Genomic DNA, 19,782 nt, shown 5'->3' on the forward strand with positions numbered 1-19,782 from the left:
TGCCTGGTAGCAATCGTAATAAATTCTATTTACCACGGGTAGTCACCTAGCTTTCACATACCAAACACCCAAGGACAGCGCATACAACTAAGAGTAGTGAATTTAAAGGTGCACTGCCAGAATTTTTGTCAATTTAGAAACTTTTTTTAAAGAAAAGACCTATTGGAATGAGTTATTCAACTTATCCCTTCGTGGATGATGTTTATGCTTATTACAATCAAACGGTAACTTTTTTGGGAAAATTACTAGATATTTTACCGGGGTCTTACATTTTAAAGACCTACATCCAATCTTCTTATCAAAACGATCCTTTGAGAACATTCATTGAGTTTCTTTTGCTTGTCTTTGCTGCTTATTACGTCCTGAGAAAACCAAAGACTTCACCTGATAATAATTATGTAGAGCTCACTGAAAAAGAGGTAAATGAACTAGTTAACGATTGGAAACCTGAACCCCTTGTTTCTTCTTTGAATTCAATGGAAAAATTGGAACTGGATTCTCTTACTACCCTCCAATCCACCCACTTGTCTACGAAACTTATGGATGGTCGTCCTATTATCAACTTTAGCTCTTTCAACTTCCTTGCTTTGGCTGAAAACAAATACATTAACGATGCTGCTGTTGATACAGTACGTGAAAGCGGTTTAGGAGCTTGTGGACCACCCAATTTTTATGGCTTTCAAGATAAACATCTCCGTCTTGAAAAAGATATTGCCTCTTTCATTGGTGTCGAAGCAGCTATCGTGTATGCTCAGTCGTTTCAGACTATTTCATCGGTCATTCCCGCTTTCTCCAAGCGTGGTGACATATTGGTTGTAGATGAAGCTTGTAACTTTGCCATTCAAAAGGGAATTCAAATCTCTCGCTCAACTATTCGTTACTTCAAACACAATGATATGAAAGATTTGGAGCGTATACTTAAAGAACTTCAAGATGATTTTGAGCGTCATAATCGTCCATTGACCCGTCGATTTATCATCACAGAAGGCATATCTGAAAATCTTGGAGATATGGTTGATCTTTCGAAAGTTGTTGCTTTGAAAAAGAAGTATAAGTTTCGCTTAATACTTGATGAATCTTGGTCTTTCGGAACTTGCGGTCGTACCGGTAAAGGATTAACCGAGCATTTTTCTGTATCTACTAATGATGTTGAAATGATTATCGGTTCTTTGAACACAAGCTTGGCTGGTGGTGGTGGATTTTGTGCCGGATCTACCCTTATGGTCGAACATCAACGTCTTTCTGGTATGGCTTTCATTTTTAGTGCAGCTCTCCCTGCTGCCTTGGCGACTGCTTCCTACGAAGCCATTGCTATTCTCAATCGTGATGGCGGATCAATGTTAAATGATTTACGAAGTAAATGCGCTCTCTTTCATGCCGCGCTTACCAGAAACGAGTTTTTTGATACTACTAGTGACCTTGAATCTCCTGTGATTTTCCTCCATTTGACAAAGAAGTCTATTCCTTATGATAAGCAAGTCTATATTTTGCAAGACATAGTGGATTATTGTAAGGATCAAGGCTTTTTAATTTCTCGTGCTAAGCGCGTTGAGAAGTTGGAGCGCTTGAAGCTTCAACCCTCGTTGCGCATTTGCATTTCTACTGGTCACACTAATGAGGAAATTGAGAAACTTTCTTCATTACTTAAGAAAAGCACAGACTCTATGCTGAGAAAGCACATTGAGTCCGAAGATTAAATTCATTGCTTTTTTTTATGATTTTCTGGCTTCGTATTATATTGATTCGCATTTTATATATAACATTGCAGAAAAAACTATGAATGTCAATGACCTTGATAGATTACATTTAATATCCATATCCAGTAACTTATATACTTAATATACCTTATATAGTGACACTTTCTTTTCAGTCTTCGTGTGTCTTCTAGCGGAATCAGTTAATAAAATTTTACTTAGTGACATTTCATGAAAGTTATTCAATAATTCAATGATATCAATTCATTTGAGCTAGCAAAATAATTTCTTGATAAACGAGATTTAAGTAAACAAAAGATAAATTCGTAAAACTTTAGATTCTTGTAAGTTATTTGATTAGGGCATGAAACATAGAGCGTTTTCAGTGAAAAATCATCAAAGACGTTTACTTTGTTCCAAGATCTTCGTCTTCAATGAACAAAGCACAAGTAGGTTTGGGCGTGGGTATAGTAAACAGAAGATGTAAGTTCATGGTTTTTGGTTCTCTTTCGTAGACCTGGACTAAATCTTCATCCTGCATTGCAACTGCAAGCAAAGAAGCATCTTTGTTGAACATGAAATGTCTTGGGCATCGTCCTTGTAGCATTATATGCGAGTCGGTACCCTCAAGGACACGACCAGTATGAGGATCCAGAGATGCCGTCCAAAGAGTATCAGTAGCATGATTTCCAAGATATCGGTTCGAAGCCACAAGAAAAGGACCATCATATACTACTGCAATCTCAGCAGCACTGGGGGGCTGCGGGAATTGAGGATCTTGATCTAAAGTCACATTTTTCGGAAGGATGGACACATCTTGAATGCATTGAAATGTTTTAGTATCAAACACGCAGATACGGTTTGAAAGTTCACAAATAACGTATAAAATAGGAAGTGTTCTGTGGATAACTGCGTGTCTAGGGCCGTATCCCGAAGGAACTTTCAGAACTGCTATGGGATCTTTCGAGGTAGTTTCGGCGTTAAAAACGGCGACCCGATCAAGACCTAAATCCACCGAGAAAACATAGTGCTCGTGTTTCATAACCTGGTGGGGATGTGACTTTCTTTGGCGCTCTGGATGTACGGACTTTCCTTCATGGTACCAGACATGGGGCTTCTCGTGACCTGGAGCAGATACATCTTCATTTTTTATGAGCTTCTTACTGATAGAAGCGCTTCCGTAGTTTGCTGTAAGCACAGTACCATTCTCTAAAACACATAGACTGGTAGGGCTATGACCTTCGACAGAAAACTCGTCAACTTTAGTAAACTTATCGGAATCCCACTCAAATACGCTGACAAATCCATTCTCAACTTCATTGGCAATGTAAAGACGCTTGTTTGTATTTTCCCATTCAATCCATGTTGGGCTAGAAACTCCACTTAATCGTTCTGAGACTTCTTTCTTTAGCAAATCGTAAACGAGGACGGGAGCCTCCGCAACGGTTCCAATCACAAGTTTCATTTGGGTTTCTTTTCTCTATATGGTCTTTCCTAATTACGGGTAGAAGCTCAATTGAAACAACTTATCAATTACTCTTAAAATGAAAGAGAAACTTATAAAAAAACAATTTAATGTCCTATTTTTTGTTATTTTCGTAACCGTGATATGTCGTAAACCTTTGAGATGCTCGGTAAAGGAAAGTTTACTGAGAACTGGTTTGCGGAACTCAAAGTACAAATACGTTTATTTTATACAGCAAGCTTAGTACGTGGAATACAGCCAGCATTGAAGAGATTTTCATGAATACTGCAAATGTAAATTAAATGGGATTACACAACCCTTTCAATGAGCTAGGTTTCTATACAGTAAGATGTATTTATCACAAATAAAAAGTGTTTCGATTATGCATGAGCTGGCTACGCTATCTGTTCGAAATAGACTTGAGTTTTAAGTGTTTTATTATGGCCTCTGAACAACGAACAATTAAAATCCATAGAATAAATCTTACACAGTCAAGTATAGAATGAAATTCAATATTTGATAATAAGGATTGGCATTTTAAGTTCGTCGTGACATAAATTGTAAAAAGAAAGAAGATAGCACACGCTTTTCACACTTAGGAAACCCAAGTTATATGCTTAAGTACTTCCATAAACAAAGGAGCTTGTAGACTCTCTCTTGAGCTAAAAGAAAGAGAAGAAACTGAAAGAAAAGGGGGGAGGAGAATATTAGTCAAATAAGGAAGATATCCAGAAACGAACATGTAGCAAAGTCGGGAAATTCAAAAAAAGTAAAACAGAAATATTCTCTCTATTTCTTTTTATTTTCAAAAGCAGGCAGATTAAAAAAGAAAGCTACAGAAGAGAAAATCGAGCTTTAGACTTGGTTGACCCTAAAGACTCAAGGACTGTAAAACCACGATTTGACTTACTTGCTGATAGGGCGTTGGTATACAATCTTTCTGTTCTTAACAGGCAACCACTTGAATCTCTTGTACCACATACTGAGAGCTGTCAAAATGGTCAAAACGGTCATAACTTGGAATCCCATCTTCTTGCGGGTATCCAAATCAGGTTCGTTGGCCCAGTGAAGGAAGTTGACGACATCCTTGGCAGCTTGGGCAGTAGTAGCGGGAGTTCCATCCTCGAATTCAACAGCATCATCGAATAAGGGGCGAGCCATAGCGATTTGGGTACCAGGGAAAAAGGGATTGAAGTTCATGCCGTCAGGAACCTCAGCACCAACTGGAGGATCCACATAACCGGTCAAAAGAGAATAAATGTAATCAGGACCGCCATGACGACCACGGACTACCAAAGAAAGGTCAGGAGGAGCAGCACCGTTGTTAGTGGCACGAGCAGCCTCAATATTAGGATAGGGAGCAGGCAGGAAGTCAGAAAGTTTACCAGGACGCTTGAACATTTTACCTTCATCATCCGGACCATCCTCATACTCGTATTCACTGGCCATCTGCTTAACTTCATCAGCGGTATGGGTAACACCTACCAAGTGGCGCCAGGCGATGTAATCAAGTGCATGGCAAGCAGAACAAACCTCACGGTAAACTTGGAAACCACGGCGCAAACTAGCATGATCAAATCCCTTCAACATCTTGTCTTGGGGCCACTCATGTTTGATGAAATGCAATCCTTCTTCTTTTGGTGAAGCTGCCGAAAGTTTAGGTCCGTACACGTTGTAATACAAGGCAACCATGCCAACGGAAAGCAAGGTACTACTGACAACGGCGATATTCGTGCGTCTGCTGCTAGTCTGTTCAGCCTGCTGAGTGAATGTCTGTATTTATTAGTCATTTATCCCACTAAACCGCATCGGGACCCCATCCCATCACTTTAGACATGCTGACCCGAAGACGGCTCAAAAAAAACGTACTCTAACGCCGGACCGAGCGAGTTTTAGCATATCGCTTTTCTTTTTAAATAAATGAAACATTATAATTGTTCTTTCTCTTTAATAAGAAAAAACTACACTTTGAAACAATTCCCTGTTAGTTTATTGGGTGAGTGGAGGTAGGTGTGGTTGGCAAGTTAAGAATACCGATTCCCGGTTTTGTGTAGACCAACAAGAGCAGGAATTAAAAATTTAGTGATTGGAAAATAAAAGCAAGTTGGTCTTTTTTTAAAAAGAAAAAATATTTATAAAGGTATCAAAAACCGTTTTTGATTTTTATTTTTGTAACATTTCTTTCATACTTTTTGGAGGCCATATAGGCTTTCTTATGCAATGCACTTAGCATTAAATAAAATCAGAATTGATAAGAGAGTAATTTTCTATGTTTAAAAAGTAAAATATTTCATGTAGGGGTTAGAAAGACTTAAAAGCTGATGGATGATCTGTATGGAGATATATGGACTTCATTTGTACTACAAAGGTTACGAATAAAACTACTCTTGTGTCTCTTTTAAGTACTTTTATTGTGATAAAATTTCAACGTAGGAAGGAGTTTCGGTGACTATTAGACAATTAAGTAAATATTGGAATAAATACATAAGAGAAGAGACGAGTATTAAGTTAAGTATGTAGTGAGTCTCAGAGATTAAGACAACAGAATAGAATAAGAGAAAACATCTAATATATGTATAGAGTTTCATACGGCCGAAAGTAAAAGAATAAAGGAATCGATTTTTGACCCCAGTTTCAATAACAATGACTAGCATTACACAACAAAAGGACAGGGAAAAACAAAGTGAAAGTTGAAAATAAAAAGCAGGTGTTATACATAATAAGAGAAAGCATCTCAACATATTAAAGAGGTGAAAGAGAAGGGGAGATAGTAATGGAAAAAAGTGTTTTAAAGGAGAGCTTAAACCGATTTTGTCGAATTATTAACGCTCTGGTCCATCAAGTCCTCAATGGCTTTCAAATTGCTGAAATTTACAGACGAAAACGAAGACACAAAAGGTGTCAAGCTTTTCGTTACAGTAGCAAAGAAAGTTGCTTGTGATTTTGAAAAAGCCACGATGCACTCGTCGGCTGCACGACGCGTCAACGATAGAAGAGTTGGAAGCTCTTCTAGTAAACAATTGCTAAGCAATGGAAATAATTCCAAATCAGCTTCTATTGCCAAACCAGAGTGCCGCCTTTTAGAAAACGCTGTAGCAAGTCGAATCCAAACATCGGCAATATACAAAGGGTTTCGACAATAGTGAATGGCTTTTGACATTGGTTTCAGTACATCTTTTTGGCATTGCTCAACAAGACATAGAATAGCACCTTTTGCAATACTCTGTAGTTCTAAGGAAACTGGAACCCACTTTCTCATAGAAGGTGTTTCTTTGCAAAAGTGTACGTAGGAATCGACAAAAGTGTGCATATGGGTGTAGTGCATTCGAGAATGCTTAATCCACTCGCATATTGACGTGCGAAGAGCGACCAGCTGGCTGTAGGAAGAAAACAAATTTTCGATCAACGAAACGATATTTTCATGCTCAGGTACGTAGAAAATATTTATCGAGGTTTTAAGCTAATAAGTTTTAGCTAACAAAAGTCAACAACATCAAAAAACTTACCTTGGAAATTTTTTTGGAAATAGTATCTGTAGAGAGCAACAATATTTCTTGGGTATCAGTTACAGCATTTAAAGCGTCAACTACTACATCGCGTCGACGCTTCATTTCATTCGCCCTTTGGCTGGCTAATTCTGACTGATGACACGCCTCTCCAAGTAACACATAATCTTGAATCATTCCTAGACTGGCTGATTTATATAGCTGATTGAGCAGCAGAGGATATTTTAGGAAGCGTTGCATGGGTTTTACCAGAAAGCTGTCTAAATTCCAAGATTTGCTTTCAATTTTGGCCATGCTATCACATTCTTGTAAATAATCAGACAAAGAAGGACTACAAGACCATTTTTCAACGATCTTAACGATATCATCTTGATCAAGACAGTATCTACTGTATACAGAAGAAAGCTTGGGAAGCCAATTAAGGAATATCCTAGCGACAGATGGCTTTATTCGCATAGAAGCTTGGACCTCTTCGGCGACGTTAGCAATTTCTTCGTCAAATGCTTTTCTAATTTCGCTTTCAAATAACGTCGCCTGCTGGCATAATTCTGAAAACACCTGAAACACCTTTTTCCATTCGCTTTTTTTAACATGTCCATTTAATCGTTCAGCGTAGTACCGCCTTGCAACATGCAAATCACGAACATAGGCTGTTTCTGAATCGCGGAATTCCAAAAGAACAGCAAGAACTATCTTCTGTTTGTCTTTAGAACGTAAAATAGGTTCTGTCTTGACACTGATTCCTGCCAACGACTGAGTCTCGCTATCTTGCTGCCCAAAACCATATGAATCTCGTCGAGTTGCAAATGTCTCGTCCAAGCTACAAGAGAAACTGGTAACTGGTAAAGTATCCGACATGATTCGCTTCCCACGACTCTGAAACATCTTTGGGAGGCTCATGGTAAATACAGCTATACCAAAATATTAAATATAGTTTCAATTCTGTGAGAGTTGAGGAAACAAGTTACAATGCATTAGACACGTAAATTTTTCGGATTAAACGATTGTTTTTCTAAAAAAAAAAGTTAATGCTTTCTATTTTCTATGAAATGGACGCAGCGTATAAAGAAGACGAGGATATTGAGTATTTGGAGTGAATTTCTTCGTATAGGTAAAAATTGGGTGACAAAGAAGCGTGACAATGAAGTTCGTTGCCTTGACAGTATAATTTCAATTATTAGTATTATTAGTATGAATTTAGGAATAGTAAATAAAACAAGAAAAATAGAAAGAAACTATATCCCGTTTGACGAAACGTCAGTAGAACATCCTAAGGGTCAGTATTGTGCAAAGCTAGAATATGCTCCTTGTTGTCGTAGAGAGTGAAACTGATGAAAAAAAAATCCTTTTTGTTTCAACCAATTACTAAATCACAAAAAAGGCATTAATGCTTAGAACAAACGCGCCATGAAATATATATCGTCTGGTCTATTTTTTGAAAAAAAAAGGGACACCCTTTACAAAATAGAGCCCTTATAGAGATGAAAGAAGCAAAGAAACAATATATATTTTTATAAAACAAAAACAGAAAAACCCCATTTTTACGAATTCTAGATATTTCTACCCAACTATGTTTATTTACTAATGAGATGCAAGGATGAATAACATATACGAAATAACAAAAAGTATTTCTCTTGTTGCATCAGCCGGGAGTCGAACCCGGAGCGAATGCTTGGGGAGCATTCATGTTACCGCTACACCACTAATGCTAATCGTTAATATTAACTGAGTTTAATAATATATAGAGAGAATACGAAACCCTTGATTAGAAACTCTCGTGCAAATGAAATTGCATGAACACATAACAAATGATGATGGTTGGCAAAATGCGTAGAATGGTTCAGGATTCAAATTATATATGCAAACGATGGACGATAGTCGAATATCCTTTGCACAAAAGCATAAGCTACAAGAAAATTAAAAGATTCACGAACGTTTCTGTTCCCTAATACTTTGTATGAGGGAATGCTAGTACCCATTGTCAAGCATAGCAAACAACCAATCTTGAATGCCTGTTTTCTATGTCCTGACATTTCCACATGGATCATGTAATTTTAAACGCAATACTAAAATCTACATCCTTGTTTATATAACCACCGAATCTATATTAAAAATTAAACGACGAAATAATTACAAATAGAAATCTGAAAATGCAAAACCTTGAAGTGTTGGTATCCAAAAAAAAATTATTTTACCGACGAGAACGTTTAATGTTTCTCGAGTTATTTCTGACTTGTTTTGAAGTCATCTTCTTTTCCTTTTCTCCATCTTCAACAATCCATTGAGTATCCAATTCTTTGTTTTTGCCTTTATAGCCCCATTTGGGAACCCATTCTCCCGAAGCCTCATCAAAGACCAATTTTCCTTCGCGTTTCTTGGGTGCAATACCCTTTATACGAGCAAAGCGTTGCCATTTTGTTTCTGGCTTAGGCTTGGGCAAATGCTTCGCTCTAGGAAGAGGAGTGGTAGATTCAGGCAAAGCAAGTAAAATGCCGTCTTGAGTTCGTTCTTTAGGTAAGGCCAACATTTTGTTTACAAGCAACTGAGTATTATCACGAGCCATCGAAGATAGATATTCTTCTTTTTCCTGGCTTTTTTGAGAGCTTAATTTCGTCTCGTCTAACGGGGTCACATCAAAGGCAGACATGTTGCCCAAATCATATTCTAAAGGGATTGCTTTCTCAACGCTCGTAGACATTTTCCTTTTAAAACTTTTTCTAATCCCAGATTCTCTTATAGACCGTTCCAAAACCTAAAAATTCCTAACTATCCACCAAACCTTCAAAAAATTTCACCTTAAATAGACTGAATTGATGGCTCAAAAAGAAAAATCTGATCTTTCAAAGAAAACTATCTTTATGCGTATAACAAAGAGTTTTCTTTTCGATAAACCTCCTTTGTCGTAGTTGTCGTAGGAAGGAATTGATACACTTTTCAATACAAGGCATTCTTTCTTCTTTATGCCTTCTAACCCTACCCTATTGTAATTAACGACTTCCCTGTACATCGTTAACCGGATATCTTGGGGTCAGATTAAAGAGTCTATTACCGCGAGATGCCCATTTCAAGGTAAAAGATACAAAAAACGACGTATAAAATGCTTCCAAAATTGAGAAGCACGGCGAATTCGCTCAACATTCGAGCAGGATTGTTAGGAAGGTCGAAATTTACCTGGAAATACCGAGTTCGCAATTATACATACAAAGTTGAACGAACAAATTCCAACTGCTCCCGCGGAATCCATCGATTTTCTACTTTTTCTCCCTTAAACAACAAAATAAATAACCCACAACATCAAAGAAATTCTGGTAACCTTCGCAGCAATGGAAAAAAAGGATCGCAATCAATAGAATCGAAAGACAGCGATAATATGAATAAGAAGTCTTCTCTCCGTGGCCAGGAATCGTCCAATGGTAGCATTGTCCTAGACGAGCTAATTAACCAGGATAACCAGCAAGTTAAAGAAAAACCATCTCAAGCGATTCACAAAACCTTGGATTGGTCTCCCAAAGCGGAAGGGAAAATGTATGAGATTCCTAATTCACTTTTAGGAAAGTTGGAAACGCTTGGTGCTCTGGAAAAGCAAAAGAAAAGCTTTTCATTTTTTTCCAACCCCGTCCTGTTACACCGAAAAGTAACCACTAAGCTTTATAATATTTTACAACGTTCCAAAAATGTCAGTTCAGCAAGCGGCCGGTACGTACTGGATGGTTCAGCTGGTTCTGGAAGAAGCATTTCCCTTCTTCAGGCTGAGATATTTGCTTTCTCTCATCCAAACTACGTTGTGCTGGGATTGCATAATTGCGAACGCTGGGTCGATTCCTCTAGTCCTTACAGTTATGACGCGTCTTTGCAATCTTGGGTACAACCAGAGCTAATAAAAGAATTTCTGACATCTGTCATGAATGTTAATTCCAAAGCATTGGGAACCTTGACCACATCAAAAAGCTACGAACTCGTTCCTGGGAAGTCTATTCCAGCTGGCACGGATTTGCATACTCTTCTACGCAAGATAACTAGCAAGTCGGAGCTTTCAGTGAGATTTTGTCAATCGTTTCTACAAGAACTTGATGCTGCTACCAAACAACCTAATTCATCGGTAAACGTTCTTTTCGTCATAGATAATCTGTCTGTTTTATCCGTTCCTACCAAATACAAAAATACAGAAAACCATAATCTCTTGCCGTGTGATTTCTATTTTATAAATATCCTCTACCAATATTTATCTGGAAGCTTATCCTTCCACCGTGGAACGATATTTGCAGCAACTTCTAGCCAGCCCCGTATCCAAACCCCATCGCTAGACGTTGCTCTTGGCAAGGCCAAACTTGACCCTTATATCCCAATCAACAAGGCGATCTACGATTCTACCAAATCCTTGCAGGTCATTCCCATGGAACCTTATTCGGTTGATGAATCCCTTTCTGTCATGGAGCATCTCGTTACCTCCAACGTCTGCCTTGAGTCTGTTGAATCCCATCGCCAGAATCATGTTTTAAGTGGAGGCAATCCTCGACTTTTTTTTGATACTTGCACTCGTCTAACATAATCTATGTTTTCTTATTGAAAGTGGATAATATTACTAATTTTTATTGTCAGAAGTTTTTCTACATAAATTGTTCCTCCCCTGTATTTCGTTTTCTATTTCTCATGTCTTTGCTTAACATGGGTAAGTTCCTGCAGCCGCCCTTTTTCCCCTTTATTCACTCTCCAACACTCTTTCAAAATTTTGTGGTCATTCCGCCTATTATTTTCGGTACAAATAATACATATTATATTTTAATGAAACAGAAGTTAAAGAATGACTTCTCAGTTGATTATGAAATTCTGAGTTGTAAAAGGTCTTCAAAATAAAATATCATAAAATACTTCAATCCATCTGCACGGTGAATTTAACGTTTCTTATTGGTATGACATTTGCTACTACCATAGCTCTACATATTATATGGTGATTGACGATTTTTCATTCAAAAAAGACGATATTGTAGTATTTTTAGAACGACATTTTACGAATTTCTTTACTTTGAAACAATATGTGGATTATATAACTCTCAAATCTCCATGGAACTCTTTATCCAGCAATTTAGATCTGCTTCCATCACACGGAATTGAAGAGTTCATAGAGTTTCTTCAATCGACATTAGTTGGATTCTATGACTTTTCTTTTCCTAAGTTTGGTTCTTATACTCCTCAGTGTTCTCAGTCAGAGGTATAGATATTCCAAAGGTCTATAATATCTAGACCGACTAACATTAATAGTTGGTTTTACATGTTACACAACATATGTTTCAAAATGAATCGAAATACAATAATAATCTTTTGACGAAAGGATTTAGTACGGTATGAGCATATTGGCTTCAGTTCCATTTCTCGTTTGACTTGATCACTGGAAAGCCACAATATTCGAGTTTGAAGCAATTTCATTAACTGATTGATAGAATCATGAAAGTTTTCAAGCCACCCATGTTAATGGCGAGAGATTGGACTTAGTTTCCACGTTTCCAAATGGTTCAATACATACCTTAACGTCAAAGAATTGGAAAGTATTGCTTCAAACGTAAGTAATATATGTCTAGTTTCTTAATTCAATTGTAACCATTCTAGAATTGGTTGTGATGCGATGTACCACTTATTGTACAGGGGAAGCATATTTTCATGTTTGCCAAACCATAACTATTTACAAGTAACTGGAGTTCCAATATATGCATTCAAAAATAAACTCAACTATTCTGAAAAGAAAAGGAAACATGATAGTTCGAATCATCAAAATGGCAGTCATAAGAAAATCCGTATCGAGAATCCCTGGAACAAAATAACTATAAAAAGATTTCGAATATTTTATAAGTTTTTCAACAAACATTTGAAAAAAGGTTGAATTAAGCTCTTGTGAGTGATTGCTAATCATGTAGATCGATTTTTTAATTGCGGTCAGATAACTGAAGAAACAACGGTTTGTTGGTTGCAATGGATGTTTCCTCATCAATTTGGGCTCCCTAGTGTGTTTACGGAGGAAAACTTTGAAAATAAGGCTTCGTCTCTTTCGTTTGAAAAGCTTGATATTCCAAAACGTTTGTTGAAAGCAGCTCCTTTGATCCGTAACATTGCTAAAAGCCTTCGGCAGGTATCATTGTTACATATCTTCAATTTCTATTGCCCAAAGAATGCTGTAGGGTGCCTCACGTAGTTTTCTATCTGCTAACGAAACTAGAATACACACCTGCCGAAATCAGAAAACTCAAAAGTGGTTGCTTACTCTTTAAAAGTAAACCAAGTTTATGCTTTTTTGAGGTCAGTTATCTTAAAAGTTTTTCCAAAAGCTGTTTGGGGTACTACTCATGTTTTCAATTTAGTTATGCAAAGTAAGGGAAAAAAGTATAAGTACTTTATTAACTTTAGAACTAAAAACTTTTCTGCAGTTAACAAGGTTTGAAACGATTACGCTTCATTTTTTAATGCAGAAAATCCCAGTAAGTGCTAAGGATTATACAATATGCTAAACTTCTTAGATCACTAGCATTTCTTGGATACGTTTAGGAGAGAATGACTCAAAAAAGCTATGCCTTAGTGATTATGAAAAGAGAAAGCAGATCTTCTCTGAGTTCATGTATTGGTTTTTCAACACTTTTGTAGTATCCTTACTACAATCATTCTTCTACTGCACTGAATCACTTGAATCCAAAAATGCGACTTGTTATTTTAGAAAAGATGTGTGGACTTCTTTATCTACACCTTTCCTAAAAAGCGTGAAAGACAGCACTTACGTGCCGATCGAAAGGGTAACTATATCTACATGATGGAATATTTATACTAACTTAGGTAAAGCATGAATTATTTAGGGATCTAGTCTTTCCTCCAGCAACTATTCGTTTAATTCCCAAAAGAGATTCATTTCGGTTAATAACAAATCTCCGTCGTAAACATCTAATGAAGGTAAGTACAGATTCTACTTTTACAAGTTGATATTAATTAATTTTAGAAACCTTTTGATAACCATGGAATTGAACATTTTATTAGTACAAACCAGCTGCTACAGCCTTTAGCTTCTGTGCTTAAATTATCAATGGTAAGGATCATATGAAAGTTGCATATTAATTCAATAGTCAAACTACGAGTCCAGAGCAAATGAACCATTTTCTTACCGAAATGTATTTTCGAAAATACTTTGCTATAAGGAGGAACTTCAAAGACATTCTTGGTATAAGTAAGCAAGCAACGTTTGTTGAATCAACATTCTAACAACAGTCGGAAAAAATATTTTGTTCGTATTGATATAAAGGGATGCTATGACAATATTAAACAAGATTTGATGAGCCGTATAACGAAGATTCATTTGAAAGATCCTGAGTATGTCATTCGAAAATACTGTTTGATTCATAAGTCTCAAGGTCAGTTGGTCAAACAGTATGTAAACGAAGCACAAAGTTACTGTAAGTTTTCAGATTTTTTTTTAAAAAAATCACTAATATCTCCCAGTTGATCTTACTCCCTTTGAAAGGCTAGTGTCTTCCTTAGCGAATAGAATGAAAGATACACTTTTCATTGATAACGTTGAGTACTGGACAAAAACTTTCGATGAACTTTATGATATCCTTGAGAAGCACATATCGCAAAATATTGTCAAGGTATGGATATTCACATCTGGTATTTTACTCACAGGAAGATTGGTCGAAAATATTATCGTCAAACACAGGGGATCCCTCAGGGGTCCGTTATATCATCATATTTATGCTATTTTTATATGCAAGAGTTGATTGAAGATTACCTTCTATTTACGAAAAGGAAAGGATCGACACTTATACGTGTCGTTGATGATTTTTTGTTTATTACAGTTCATAAGAAAGCAGCGAACCGGTTTCTGAGCATATCTTCAAAAGGTAAAGATCTTTGCATTTCTGAAGCTAACGCTTATAGGTTTTACTAAGTACAACTTCAATACCAGCAATGGGAAGACACTTATCAACTTCAAGCCTCCGAGTTCATTTAAAGAACGTTATATAAGGGCAAGCAATTTGATTCCGTTTTACGGGTTTTACTTGCATACAAGGTCTTTGCATACGGTGTATTGCTGTTCTACGAATTTTCAAACTCTTTACGATGCGTCTACTGTTGAGCTCTGCAGAGGTTTAGGAAATTCCTTGATCAATAAAATACTTAGGTATAACTATTTTTACCGAAGAATGTCTAATTAATATCTAGATCTGGATTTGCTTCGTTCCCAAGTGTTTTTGTTAACGCTCAACATAATTCTTGTTTTGTGATTTTCTCTAATATTTATAATTTAGCATTTGGAGTCTCTTTGAGGCTACAAGTTCATTTGAAGCGTGTAGTTTCTGTGTTTAATCTCCGACCATTACTTTTAACTCGTATGCGTAATGTCTGGGGTTTCTTATGCTAATAACATATAGGGATGTTGAATATGATGATTAAAAGGTTATTCAGGAGAGTCTGCTCATTATCGGGTACTCATAATAAACGTCCGTTCTTGCTAAAAGAAGTGAAATGGTAGGTTGTACAAATGGAATTTAACTGACATACTAGGGCTCTATTGCATGGTTTTTTAAATGCTGTTAAACCGAGTTCGAAATCAACAATACTGTATACAAAGCTTATGGCTGACTACGAAGAGTTACGTTCACAAGTGGATTTTTCAAAAAGCTATTTAAAATATCCATTATTTTATGGTCATTTATAGCTTCAAAACAAATAGAATATTAAGCAAATGTCATAAAAGCTCTCAAATTGCAGAGTAGCAAGCTAAGATGAATTACATAAAACAACTATATTTAGTAGAGAAGAATATGCTCAATATATCACATATCATATCAGTAGCAATCGTTAAGTTTGAAAATATAATTAGAACTTTGGTGACTACAACACAGATTCATATTTGTCGTAGTCCGTATACAGATTATACTTCTTTTCATATGACTTAATAGAGGGCTTTTTGTTTTATTTTAATTTATTTTTTGGTTAAAATTATGGGTAATGGGAATAATGTGGCCATGAATGAGAGAAAGCGTACATCAAAAGATGAAAAAAAGATCGACTCAAAAGTTAAAGAACACACGCCAGAAGACGATGGCGCTGAAAGTAAATCAACTAATATGACGAAGTCCTCAATGAAGGAGTACGCCAAAAGGGATTCAATGCCATATCAAAAGGGAGACAGAGTATTGGCAAAAGTATCTAGATATCCGTGGTAAGTCTAGTTAAGGTACCTGAAAGAATAAGAAACTAACTTCAATAATTTAGGTGGCCTGGTCAAATCATTCGTTATAAACCTATGAATCGGGACGGTATAACAATTGAAAAGTCCCAAGAACATCTTTATAAGGTTCAGTTTTTTCCAAATCTTGATTTGTAAGTATACTGATGATCTTTTGCTTGCATGCAAGGATACGTTAGAGCCAATTGAGAAAGCCTTTGTTAATGAAATTAGCGCTTGGGTAAAACAAACGGGGTTAAAGCCTTTAACAAATGAGGATATCAGTAACTTTTTAGCTTCTTTGAAGAAAAAATCAAAGTATTTAAAAGAGGCGTATGAAGCAGCATGTGAGCCGCCCGACATCGAGAGTGAGGAATCTACTGAAGAGGAAAAAGAACCATGCGAAAGTGAAGACTCAGCAGGAGACAGCAATTATTTAATGAATAAGAAAAAAAGGAAAAACTTTGAAGAATCTACCACTGAAACCAATACGGATCTTTCTAGTCCATTAAGCACAATGTCGTCAATCTCATCCATATCGGAAATGTATGGTAAATCGGCCACATCGTCCAAAGTTGACTTGATAAATTCTAAGTTAACTAAAAACGTTGATAGGGCCAATGATAAAGGTAAGCTTCCTATTTCGGATTCCAATCACAGAGGACGATTGTCGCCCTTGAATTCTTTAAGTAGCGAAATGAAAACATTGATCCAGAGGCTACTTTACTTTCGATTCAAATTACAAAAACTCTTTCTGTCGTCGAATATTACTTTTGAAGAAGACGACCTGTATCAGGCTAAAGTATATTTGAGGGCAATTGAGGATTTCCCATATCTTAACTATGAAATGATCGTTTCAACGAAGATAGCCAAAGTCTTGAAACGGATCGCATTACTTGATGATTTACCTAAGGATGAAATATTTTGTATTCGAGGACAGTGTAAAGACATTTTATATTATTGGAAACAGAATATGTCAATCTCGATGGAAAGCAGTCCAGCAAATAGCCTCACTGAAGTTGAAAACTAGACTAAAAAATAGAAAATACATCTAGAGTTTCTATAAAAAAGAAACTCGTCCGATTTGAAAATATGACTCAGGTTGTAAAACAATAGATATTATCCAAATGACTTGATGAGTGACGAGGTCTTCATTTTACATGACATGAGAGAACTAGTTAACATGCTTTTCATACATGATCTACTACAACCGACTACTTTCATCAATTAACTAGTTATTTGTTGCTACAGAACTAAGAAAATTCACACAAGGAATAAACTAATTACCTATAATAGTTCACTTGATCATTTTATTTCTTGAGGTGTTTACTCTTCTTCAGCTTCTTCAGCGCCTTCACCACCACCTTCTTGTTGAGCGCGGAGGCTCTTTCTCTTGCAGCGACCAGGGCGGCCACCACCATAAGGAGAGGTAAGGGCAAAGTCAATGTGCTTTTGGGAGTCCAAACGGACGACGAAAGAGGGAACATTGACAATTTGCTTACCAACACGGATGTGACGTTGGTAGATCAAGACACGAGCGTGGTGGATGGACTTGGCCAAACCAAGCTTGAAAACTTGAGTTTGCAAACGACGCTCCAAAAAGTCTTCAAGGCGAAGAGCCAAGACATAATCAAGCTTCATACGGGTTTCATCCAAGATACCCAAACGAACAAGACGGCGAATGATAGCATTACCCTCAAAAAGACGCTTAGGATCCTTCTCGTCAAGGGTCAAAAGCTCACGAGCAGCACGACGGATCTTCGAGAGAGTAAGGGCAACACGCCAGATTTCATGCTTGTTTCTCAAACCATATTCACCAGCAAGCTTGAGTTCAGCGTCAAGACGAGCTGACTCGAAGGGACGACGAGGCACCTTGTAGGTCTTGGATTGCTTACGAGGAGCAGAAGGCATACTTGGTTTGGTGCTTTGCGCAGAGGCGATTTTCTGAGTTTCTGTTTAGGCTCGTGACAGTGACGGCTTTTTTCGTTTTGGTGGTTGCTATAGGGTAGGGTTGGATTTTTCCTTGGGGTAACAATAGAGGTATCAAAGCCATACTTCACCAGAATTTGCAACAAGAAACGAAGCTTTAGGTAAAGAAACTGGCTTATTACCGTCATTGAAGGCTTGTTCTCTTCGAATTACTGTTTTATTAAAACTATGAACCAATTGGTAACGATCGATCGAAACTGAGAAGAATTTATCTGCATGGACTGAGAAGCTTTTCTGCTAGTTGGTATCAAAAATCGACTTTCAATTTAATCTTTTTCTTTTCGTCTAAAACGGCTTGATTGTTTTCGATTTCGTTGGCTTTTGATTCCATAGTTTGAGGTTTTTGAATTGATCTATTGAACGCAAGTTTACTGGATATTTTGAGAAATTCGACAACTTAGAGAACAACAAAGACAAAAGTGTGAGTGATACCGTCAAAACTTGTGTGACAAGATAAAATAAAGGTGGAAAAATACTTTCCCAGAGTCAGAGCCATTTATAATAGATTGACAATTCTGTGGCTTTCTCATACCCCGGATTTTTCAAGTGAGTATTTTTGTTCGACAACGATTACAAGAAATATTAAGAGGAATGAAAACGTCAGAAGATAAACCATCTGCCCAAATTCATTCCTCCAGTACTACGTTTTCATCAGCTGTAATATCATCTGCAGTAAGTAATGTCATTGGATTCCCTTTGGACTCTATAAAGGTTCGCCAACAAACGTATCAATTTCCAACTATACGATCTTGCTTTCAAAATGCTATTCAACACGAAGGTTGGCGTGGTTTGTATAGGGGTTTAACGCTTCCTTTGGTTTCAGCAACGTTCTCACGCTCTATTTCTTTTACTTTATATGATTCTTTCAAGCATTCCTTTGAAAATACAACACCGTCGATTCGTTACTTTTTGTCAGGTTTGTGTACTGGATCTTTAATTTCATTGTTTGCGTGTCCATTTGAATATTCCAAGCTTTATTCTCAAATACATGCTCTTTTACGGAGAAAAGATGTTCAACAATATGCAAATACATTCGTAAAGCCTCCGCAGCCACCTCTTTCTTCGTTTCAAAGTGCTAACGATATTGTACGGAGATACGGGTTCTGTTCTTTGTGGAACGGGTATCGCTATCATTTGGCTCGGGATGCATTTGGTTCTGCTTGCTATTTTGCTATTTATGAGACTTTTAAAGGCTTTTTGATTTCAAATCAAGTTACTCCACATTTCGCTTACGCGTTTTCGGGCGCTTTTTGTGGTGCTCTTTCTTGGATTTTGGTCTTTCCAATTGACACTGCTAAATCTATTGTACAAAAAAATACTCTTCTCGCTGTGAAAACGCCTCTTTCGTCCATTCCTTGGCTCTCATTTTCTATATATCGAGGAATTAGCATTTCTCTTATGCGAAGTGCTTTAATCAATTCTTGCAACTTTACTCTTTTTGAAGTTTTGCGTGATATCTCCTTCTTCCAAAACATTTGATAAGCATTACTTTTCATGTACCAAGTAAGCAAGTCAAAACAAACGAATTGTCAATGCTTTAAAATAAGAACACACTGCATTGGTGGTATGTTCTGTACTTTTTGATCAAAAAAGAGGTAAATTTGATTTTTTGGTTTGCTTTCTGAATGCACAGGAAAAGACTCAATTGAACTGGAAAAGGTTTTTGTATAGTATGGACCTTGAAATCAAAGAGCGTCAAGTTAACCCCCATAACGATATAAAAAAGTTTCGTTTTTAGCGGTTATAGATTAAAAGTAATTCTAGAAATACAGTCACTCATTTTTGTTTAATAATATAGTTGTGATTCTTGGTCATGGTTCTTGCGTATGAAAACCCCATCTCTATGATTTATCAGAAACAAAAAAAATGCTTAACGTATAGATTAAAGATCTTGGGTTTCTACTGAAACAATAATATCTGTCT

At 36.8% G+C, this 19,782-nt stretch overlaps 10 protein-coding genes and 1 non-coding gene across 11 annotated transcripts; 5 read left to right on the forward strand and 6 right to left on the reverse strand.

The window, feature by feature from the left end:
* The first annotated feature begins 45 nt into the window (after window positions 1-45).
* On the forward strand, window positions 46-1,921 carry SPOG_01504 (serine palmitoyltransferase complex subunit). Its single transcript, XM_013170191.1, has one exon. The coding sequence runs from the start codon at window positions 168-170 to the stop codon at window positions 1,695-1,697; it is 1,530 nt and encodes a 509-aa protein (XP_013025645.1). The 5' UTR covers window positions 46-167; the 3' UTR covers window positions 1,698-1,921.
* A 179-nt stretch (window positions 1,922-2,100) lies between these two features.
* SPOG_01505 (cycloisomerase 2 family protein) lies at window positions 2,101-3,159 on the reverse strand (the record flags this gene model as incomplete). The annotated part of the gene is made up of 2 exons (XM_013170192.1): window positions 2,101-2,834; window positions 2,859-3,159. 2 exons carry the CDS (start codon window positions 3,157-3,159, stop codon window positions 2,101-2,103), a joined length of 1,035 nt encoding a protein of 344 aa, XP_013025646.1.
* Window positions 3,160-3,528: 369 nt separating this feature from the next.
* On the reverse strand, window positions 3,529-5,242 carry SPOG_01506 (cytochrome c1 Cyt1). The gene is made up of 2 exons (XM_013170193.1): window positions 5,029-5,242; window positions 3,529-4,932 (listed from the first exon to the last, which is right to left on the reverse strand). Exons 1-2 carry the CDS (start codon window positions 5,086-5,088, stop codon window positions 4,066-4,068), a joined length of 927 nt encoding a protein of 308 aa, XP_013025647.1. The 5' UTR covers window positions 5,089-5,242; the 3' UTR covers window positions 3,529-4,065.
* A 309-nt stretch (window positions 5,243-5,551) lies between these two features.
* Window positions 5,552-8,029, reverse strand: SPOG_01507 (RhoGEF Gef3). Its single transcript, XM_013170194.1, has 2 exons — window positions 6,666-8,029; window positions 5,552-6,619 (listed from the first exon to the last, which is right to left on the reverse strand). The coding sequence occupies exons 1-2, from the start codon at window positions 7,563-7,565 to the stop codon at window positions 5,960-5,962; spliced, it is 1,560 nt and encodes a 519-aa protein (XP_013025648.1). The 5' UTR covers window positions 7,566-8,029; the 3' UTR covers window positions 5,552-5,959.
* Window positions 8,030-8,303: 274 nt separating this feature from the next.
* SPOG_16387 lies at window positions 8,304-8,374 on the reverse strand. Its single transcript has one exon. It is a non-coding gene; the product is annotated as a tRNA-Gly (tRNA).
* A 317-nt stretch (window positions 8,375-8,691) lies between these two features.
* On the reverse strand, window positions 8,692-9,587 carry SPOG_01508 (ribosome biogenesis protein Rrs1). The gene has a single exon (XM_013170195.1). It carries the CDS (start codon window positions 9,361-9,363, stop codon window positions 8,857-8,859), a length of 507 nt encoding a protein of 168 aa, XP_013025649.1. The 5' UTR covers window positions 9,364-9,587; the 3' UTR covers window positions 8,692-8,856.
* Window positions 9,588-9,704: 117 nt separating this feature from the next.
* Window positions 9,705-11,596, forward strand: SPOG_01509 (ribosomal protein subunit S23). Its single transcript, XM_013170196.1, has one exon. It carries the CDS (start codon window positions 9,763-9,765, stop codon window positions 11,212-11,214), a length of 1,452 nt encoding a protein of 483 aa, XP_013025650.1. The 5' UTR covers window positions 9,705-9,762; the 3' UTR covers window positions 11,215-11,596.
* On the forward strand, window positions 11,524-15,490 carry SPOG_01510 (telomerase reverse transcriptase 1 protein Trt1). The gene is made up of 18 exons (XM_013170197.1): window positions 11,524-11,874; window positions 11,925-12,005; window positions 12,104-12,222; window positions 12,270-12,535; window positions 12,575-12,831; window positions 12,874-13,024; window positions 13,062-13,132; window positions 13,172-13,441; window positions 13,488-13,595; window positions 13,642-13,728; window positions 13,766-13,866; window positions 13,908-14,092; window positions 14,139-14,287; window positions 14,326-14,539; window positions 14,577-14,820; window positions 14,862-15,028; window positions 15,071-15,167; window positions 15,204-15,490. The coding sequence occupies exons 1-18, from the start codon at window positions 11,611-11,613 to the stop codon at window positions 15,355-15,357; spliced, it is 2,985 nt and encodes a 994-aa protein (XP_013025651.1). The 5' UTR covers window positions 11,524-11,610; the 3' UTR covers window positions 15,358-15,490.
* A 49-nt stretch (window positions 15,491-15,539) lies between these two features.
* Window positions 15,540-17,014, forward strand: SPOG_01511 (PWWP domain-containing protein Pdp1). The gene is made up of 3 exons (XM_013170198.1): window positions 15,540-15,864; window positions 15,918-16,025; window positions 16,105-17,014. The coding sequence occupies exons 1-3, from the start codon at window positions 15,644-15,646 to the stop codon at window positions 16,898-16,900; spliced, it is 1,125 nt and encodes a 374-aa protein (XP_013025652.1). The 5' UTR covers window positions 15,540-15,643; the 3' UTR covers window positions 16,901-17,014.
* Window positions 17,015-17,149: 135 nt separating this feature from the next.
* SPOG_05032 (40S ribosomal protein S9) lies at window positions 17,150-17,809 on the reverse strand (the record flags this gene model as incomplete). Its single annotated transcript, XM_013170286.1, has 1 exon — window positions 17,150-17,809. A coding segment is annotated over one exon (613 nt), but the record flags the coding sequence as incomplete, so codon positions are not given.
* Window positions 17,810-17,883: 74 nt separating this feature from the next.
* On the forward strand, window positions 17,884-19,696 carry SPOG_01512 (carboxylic acid transporter). Its single transcript, XM_013170199.1, has one exon. The coding sequence runs from the start codon at window positions 18,451-18,453 to the stop codon at window positions 19,336-19,338; it is 888 nt and encodes a 295-aa protein (XP_013025653.1). The 5' UTR covers window positions 17,884-18,450; the 3' UTR covers window positions 19,339-19,696.
* The last annotated feature ends 86 nt before the right edge of the window (window positions 19,697-19,782 follow it).

The sequence above is a fragment of the Schizosaccharomyces cryophilus genome (assembly GCF_000004155.1).
Source record: "Schizosaccharomyces cryophilus OY26 unplaced genomic scaffold supercont4.8, whole genome shotgun sequence".
Taxonomy (NCBI): domain Eukaryota; kingdom Fungi; phylum Ascomycota; class Schizosaccharomycetes; order Schizosaccharomycetales; family Schizosaccharomycetaceae; genus Schizosaccharomyces; species Schizosaccharomyces cryophilus.

Coding starts and splice junctions, on each gene's coding strand:
- SPOG_01504 (XM_013170191.1), top strand. CDS start 168: ATGAGTTATTCAACTTATCCCTTCGTGGATGATGTTTATGCTTATTAC.
- SPOG_01508 (XM_013170195.1), bottom strand. CDS start 9,363: ATGTCTACGAGCGTTGAGAAAGCAATCCCTTTAGAATATGATTTGGGC.
- SPOG_01506 (XM_013170193.1), bottom strand. CDS start 5,088: ATGTTTCATTTATTTAAAAAGAAAAGCGATATGCTAAAACTCGCTCGG. Junction 4,933..5,028: donor TCGCTCGGTCCGGCGTTAGA/GTACGTTTTTTT, acceptor TAATAAATACAG/ACATTCACTCAGCAGGCTGA.
- SPOG_01511 (XM_013170198.1), top strand. CDS start 15,644: ATGGGTAATGGGAATAATGTGGCCATGAATGAGAGAAAGCGTACATCA. Junction 15,865..15,917: donor AAAGTATCTAGATATCCGTG/GTAAGTCTAGTT, acceptor TCAATAATTTAG/GTGGCCTGGTCAAATCATTC. Junction 16,026..16,104: donor TTTTTTCCAAATCTTGATTT/GTAAGTATACTG, acceptor TAATGAAATTAG/CGCTTGGGTAAAACAAACGG.
- SPOG_01510 (XM_013170197.1), top strand. CDS start 11,611: ATGGTGATTGACGATTTTTCATTCAAAAAAGACGATATTGTAGTATTT. Junction 12,223..12,269: donor TGGAAAGTATTGCTTCAAAC/GTAAGTAATATA, acceptor TAACCATTCTAG/AATTGGTTGTGATGCGATGT. Junction 13,867..13,907: donor CAAAGACATTCTTGGTATAA/GTAAGCAAGCAA, acceptor TTCTAACAACAG/TCGGAAAAAATATTTTGTTC.
- SPOG_01507 (XM_013170194.1), bottom strand. CDS start 7,565: ATGAGCCTCCCAAAGATGTTTCAGAGTCGTGGGAAGCGAATCATGTCG. Junction 6,620..6,665: donor TTTCCAAAAAAATTTCCAAG/GTAAGTTTTTTG, acceptor AAAACTTATTAG/CTTAAAACCTCGATAAATAT.
- SPOG_01509 (XM_013170196.1), top strand. CDS start 9,763: ATGCTTCCAAAATTGAGAAGCACGGCGAATTCGCTCAACATTCGAGCA.
- SPOG_01512 (XM_013170199.1), top strand. CDS start 18,451: ATGAAAACGTCAGAAGATAAACCATCTGCCCAAATTCATTCCTCCAGT.